Source organism: Sinocyclocheilus anshuiensis, unplaced genomic scaffold (genome assembly GCF_001515605.1).
Source record: "Sinocyclocheilus anshuiensis isolate Anshui unplaced genomic scaffold, SAMN03320099.WGS_v1.1 scaffold739, whole genome shotgun sequence".
NCBI classification, from domain to species: domain Eukaryota; kingdom Metazoa; phylum Chordata; class Actinopteri; order Cypriniformes; family Cyprinidae; genus Sinocyclocheilus; species Sinocyclocheilus anshuiensis.
Genome location: NW_015551105.1, coordinates 531,549 through 537,704, shown reverse-complemented (window position 1 = coordinate 537,704; position 6,156 = coordinate 531,549). Strand labels below are relative to the sequence as shown.

Here is a 6,156-nt window from a genome sequence, read left to right as displayed (position 1 = left end):
TAATAATTCCAAATAGATTTCAAATAAAAGATGTCACTTGAATGAATATGCATTAAAAAAATTAAAGAAAAATTCTGCATGTTGTGCACAGTACTATTTTTGTATAATTGAGATACTATAGTTTTTATTACTATTTTGAGTCATATTTTATTTTGATATTTTACATTTTCATTTTAATTTTCAAGTTTTAGTAATTTTGTTGTGTATTTTTGTAATTTTTATTTGTAATATTCTGCCAGCTATATTCTGCGGTCAGCCGGCATTCTGTAATTGGTATAAACACAAACACAGAGACAGACCACACACAAAAAACAAACACACACTCATATGCACACACACACACACACACACACACTTGACATGCATGCGTCCACAACTTCAATTGACTTCACGCAGCTAACAACATCATGTGCTAAATATTGAGTACAGTAGGCGAATACAGTTCTGAAAGAATTCTGTTTGAGCAGGGAATTATGGAATTAAGGAATTCCAATCTGTGCGCCACGGAAAATTAAGAACAAATGAGTATCCAGGCAACAATCCAGTCAAGCTAATCTGTCAGAGCTGTGCTGAACATCAAGCTCCTTGTACAGACATGTTGTAATAACTGACAAATTAAATCCTTACCGGATAAATTTGTAATTTACTATCAACTGGACATAGAAAATAAGCCAACATTTTACATTACAGCGAATGTAATTAGAAATATAAAGAAAATGCTATTAAAATAAATGAAATGTGTCTATTTTTGGCAGCTAACGATTGTGACGGTGGGCATGACCTGTTTGCCAAAGTCAAAGAGAACAGCCTGATGGGGACTTTTATTGCCACCCTCAGTTTCACTGCACACCCATCAGCCAATCACATGCGCTTAAAACTTTCTGGAAAAGATGCTGATTGGTTTTATCTGGAGGGAAGAACCATTAGACTGAACTCAACATTAACTAAGATTATTGATAGAGAGGTAACATTAAAACAACTCTTTAGGCTATTACACTATCATCTTCTGTCATGATTTTGTTTCAGTTATTAATATGATTTGTCTATAATGACATTACAGATACACGGCTCAGTTTTAACAGCAACTGTAAGGTGTTATGAACACAAAGTCCTACAGGTAAGTTGAATAACCTGTGACATACAGCAGCATCCTGTTAGAAAACTGGATTTATCTATACAATTTATACTTGTCAATTAAAAGTAATGTTGCTGTCAGGCTGAACACGGGATCATGGTAGAGGTTCTGAATGAGAATGACAACAAACCCGAGTTCCTACAAAGCTCAGTTCATCCTCTGCTGCTCAGTGAGGTAAAACACAGCAGAAACAAAACTCAACATACATTCTCTTTCGTGTGTTGACATACGCTACCATTCAAAACTGTTTTTTTTTTTAAAGATATGAATACTTTTATTCGTCAAGGATGCATTAAATTGATCAAAGGTGAGAGTAAAGGCATTCAAAATATTACCAAAGATTTATTTTTCGAATTAATATTAGAGTGATTTCTTTAGGATCATGTGAAACTGAAGACTGGAGTAGTGATGCTGAAAATTCAGATTTGCATCACAGGAATAAATTACATTTTAAAATATATTCAAATAAAAAAAAACAGTTATTTGAAATTGTAATAATATTTCACAATATTACAGTTTTACTGTACTTTTGATCAAATAAATGCAGCCTTGGTGAGCATAAGAAACTTTCAAAAACATTAAAGTCTTATCGAGTTTTGAGCGGCATATATTTAAAACATTTTCCCATATTTTACTCCATTCCTGAGATCTTCTCCCATCTTCTGCTGTTTGATGTGTTTGTTCAGTTAACAGCGGTAAACTCTGTAGTGTTTACAGTCCAGGCCACAGATGCTGATGGAGACACACTCACATACGTCATTGATGAAACATCAGTAGGTGAACCAAACATCTCACCAGATCTACAAACCCACAGTAGAAACCTTCTGCTAGCCCTACTGGAGCCTCATTTGTCTTAAAGGGATAGTTCACCAAAAAATAATTCTGTCATCATTTACTCACCCTGAATTTGTTCCAAACCTGTTTGAGTTTCTTTCTTCTGTTGAACACAAAAGAAGATATTTTGAAGAATGTTGGGTACCAAACAGTTGACGGTAGCCATTGACTTCCATACTATTGAAAAAAAAAATATTATGGAAGTCAATAGCTACTGTTATGTTCAAAAGAAAAAAGAAATTCATACAGGTTTGGAACAACTTGAGGACGAGTAAATGATGACAGAATTATCATTTTTTGGTGAACTATTTATTCATTTAAGTTTTTCTTATGGTAATAAATCAAATAGGCTTGATAATCTGTGGACATGTGTTTGTATATTTCCAGCATGATGCCAGGTATTTCCGAGTGGACTTACCCAACAGTGGCAAAGTGATTCTCAACAAGCCATTGGACTACGAGATCAAAACTCAGCTCCGACTGACTCTTTATGCAGTGGTAAAACACATACAGAAAATACTTATTTGGTAAAAATATGAGAAAAAAATTAACTGTTAATGTAAATGTTTATGTGGCTTTAGGAGACAAACACAGATGAGCACTACAACACAACTGCAACAATAATCATCAATGTGACAGATGGGGACGACCAATACCCACAGTTCCAGCCTTGTACTCTTCTCTCAGCCAATCACAACAACCGCATATGTGCCAATTCTCTGTACACTGCCAACATCACAGAGAATGAGCAGGTAAACCCTGTGAAAAAAATGAATTTAAAAGAACTGTTTTCTATTTGAATATGTTTTAAAATGTATTTTATTCCTGTGATGCAAAGCTGAATTTTCAGCGTCATTACTCCAGTCTTCAGTGTCACATGATCCTTCAGAAATCATTCTAATATGCTGATTTGAAGCTCAAGAAACACTTTGTTGTTATTATCAATGTTGAAAACAGTTGTGCTGCTTAATATTTTGATGGAAACAGTGATCATTTCTTTCAGGATTCTTTAATGAATATAAAGTTCAAATGAACAACATTTACTGGAATTAGAAATCTTTTTTAGTATTATAAAAATCTTTACTGTCACTTTTGATCAATTTAATACATGCCTTAAATGCATGCCAATTTCCTTAAAAAAACTTACTGACCCATGGAATGTACATGTATCTGATTCCTTCTTATTGTCTGTCTATTTTTCACTCAGGACATTGTCTTGGATTTCTGTCCGGGTCCGATTCAAGCGGTGGGTGGTGATGAGGGTCTCAGAATGCCAGTAAAGTACACCATCCTGTCAGGTGGTCCTCCTTCCTCTGCCATTGAACCTTATGCAAACTCATGGAATAAGAAACTCATTTTGATTCTATATGTGTGTCTGCTGTAACACAGGGGCAGATAATGGCAGATTCATCATTGACAGTAATTCTGGAGAGGTGAGGTTAACCAGACGTGTGGAGAACAGACTGCTGATCCCGACACTGAGACTGCGTGTTGTGGTGCGTTTGAGAGTGAGGAACAAAAATGTAAAACAACAACAACAACAACAAAAATTCAAATAAATTTTAAAAAGTAAAAGAAAAAAAGAAAATAATTTAATATTAAACTTATTATGTAAATATTATTCTAATATATAAAAAATAAATAAGATAACATTTCTCCAAAAAAAAAGAAATGCTGTTTTCTTTTTGAAAGCATTGTAATGTTTCTGCTCAGGCAGCTCAGACGGATGACCCTCTGAAGTATGCAGTAGCTACGGTTCTGGTGAGGGTCCTAGCAGAAAACAGGTTTCCACCACAGTTTAACCGTTCAACATACCGAGGCTTTGTCAGCGCGAGCACAAGTCCTGCCTCACTCATCATGACATACGGCAACAAATTACTTATCCTGGAGGCCACGGATCAAGACTTCACTGACGTATGTGACTCAACAAGATCACAACATTACAAAACCACATACAATCCGTACAACCACACAACAGTAGCACCCCAGTGTCAACATCACAAAGACACTGCTTTGACATTCACAGCATGAGTTATGTCTCTGTTCAACCCTGAGAAACGGAGTTTGTTTTATGTTTGTGTGTTAAAGGGCTTCAATCCCAGACTGCAGTATTCTCTAAACTCCCAACACAACAGTTCTCGGCTCTTTTACATTACACAAGAAGGACTGCTTATCGCTAAAACCAGCTGGCTACACCCCGGCTACAAATATTTCCTAGAGGTATGACATGTAGACTACATAAATACACTTAAAGAATATTTTTCAAAGTTGTAAATAAAACAAGAAAATATTGCAATGTGTTTTACAAGAAAAAAGGATATTATTTCAGTCTTTCTACTTCAAAATGTTGACGTTTAATTCAGTGGGTTACTTGCTGTTTCTTTGTAATTATCGGTGAAATTCACTTGCAATTTCTGAGTGAAAACTGTTTCACCACCAAATTTTGTTATGGGCAAAATCTGAACAATATTCTACTACTATTTACTTTATACAATATCTGAAATAAGACGACTGAGGACTGTGTTGCAGGTTCTAGCCACTGACCTGGAATCAGGAGACATTGTTAAAGCTTCATTGCATGTGGAAGTTCTTCAGAAAGGCCATCCAGGTACTAGAAAATCTTCAGGCTCTCTGGATTATATCTTAATTAGGAATATACAAATAAATAAAATATATATTTTTAATATACATAAAATGTGTGCAACAGTCTAGAGATGAGTGCTGCTGTTTGTCTGTGCAAAGCTTGCCACAACATACACTACCGATTAAGATTTTCTTAAACTTTTGACCGGTAGTGTATAATAATCAATTATAACAATAAACAATACATGACTAAACATAAAATAAATAATAAATGTATGTATAATTGAAGTTCCACAGGGTCCTTTGGGGTCGGGGCATGTGTATAGCGGTGAGACAGTGGGCAGGGCAGAGGGCGTGGCAGGGGTGTGTCTGATCCTGCTGGCCATTACCTTATTTACACTGGTGTGGTGCATTCGGCTGATCAGAGAGAAGCGGGATCATGTCATTTGGACCAACGTGGCTGACAGCAGACACACTAACGTCGTAAGACACAATATATTCATGAAACCTGCAAAAAGGACGTGTTAAACTCTGCATATGTGCTGAAAATATCCATATGTTCCAAACGAATTTCATCCAAAACATAAGAAACAGAACAGTTGCAACAACTTCAGTTTTGAACTTTCTAAACTATTGTTTAAAAATTTGGGGTGTGAAGATTTTTTTATGTTTCTGTCAAAAATACAGTAAAAACAGTAATATTGTGAAATATTATTACAATTTTAATTTACTGTTTCCAATTTGAATATATTTTAAAATGTAACTTATTCCTGTAATGTAAAGCTGAATTTTCAGCATCATTACTCCAGTCTTCAGTGCCACATGATCTTTCAGAAATCACTCTGATATGCTCAATATGACGATATGATGCTGATATGATGCTCAAAGAAATATTTATTATTATTATTAATGTTGAAAATAGTTGTGCTGCTTAATATTTTATTGGAAGCTCAAAAGACCAGCAATTATTTACAATTTTTTTTAAATGTATAGTTTGGGAAAATGAATGATTTCTGAAGGATCATGTAACACTGAAGACTGGAGTAATAATGCTGAAATTTCAGCACTGCATCACAGGAAGAAATTACATTTTAAAATATATTCAAATAGAAAATAGTAATATAATTTAGTAACAATTTATAATTATTTGAAATGCGTTTAGTCAATTTTGACACTTAAAAAAATTGACTTCTTTCTGCTCGTTCTCTTTTGATAGCTTGTATAAAAATACACAAAAACCAAAAATAATATTTTAAGAATTTGTAACTATTTAAAAACAAGTCTCAAAATAAATCTTTTTGCATTTTCAAATATTTCATGTCTAGTGTCTGAGATGGTTCCGGATGGTGAGTTAATGTTACTCCATTCCCCCTTAGTGAACCTCATTGTATTTTAATTTCCTAAAAAGTGGAAATAGAATTTCCATTTAGAAATTATCTATTGAAGCAGTTCTATATGAGTTATGAGTATCCCAGACCTAACCTAACTTTGAAAGTGCACTTTCAAGACAGCAGTGGTCTTGGACTTTATAGACTTTCCAGTGTACATGCAGCATCTCTCTCACACACACACACACACACACACACACACCCACACACACACAC

General features: G+C 34.6%; 1 protein-coding gene across 1 annotated transcript in view; it reads left to right on the top strand.

Moving 5' to 3' along the window:
- The first annotated feature begins 242 nt into the window (after positions 1-242).
- LOC107662909 (cadherin-related family member 5-like) overlaps positions 243-6,156 on the top strand; it is a 7,132-nt gene continuing 1,218 nt past the window's right edge. Inside the window, exons 1-14 of the mRNA XM_016453039.1 lie at positions 243-266; positions 756-964; positions 1,061-1,117; positions 1,217-1,309; positions 1,822-1,908; positions 2,357-2,467; positions 2,551-2,721; positions 3,177-3,267; positions 3,359-3,465; positions 3,683-3,883; positions 4,058-4,189; positions 4,499-4,577; positions 4,842-5,035; positions 5,878-5,898. Of these exons, the coding sequence (XP_016308525.1) occupies positions 812-964; positions 1,061-1,117; positions 1,217-1,309; positions 1,822-1,908; positions 2,357-2,467; positions 2,551-2,721; positions 3,177-3,267; positions 3,359-3,465; positions 3,683-3,883; positions 4,058-4,189; positions 4,499-4,577; positions 4,842-5,035; positions 5,878-5,898 (1,497 nt within the window). The 5' untranslated portion in view covers positions 243-266; positions 756-811. The remainder of the gene's footprint in view (positions 267-755; positions 965-1,060; positions 1,118-1,216; positions 1,310-1,821; positions 1,909-2,356; positions 2,468-2,550; positions 2,722-3,176; positions 3,268-3,358; positions 3,466-3,682; positions 3,884-4,057; positions 4,190-4,498; positions 4,578-4,841; positions 5,036-5,877; positions 5,899-6,156) is intronic.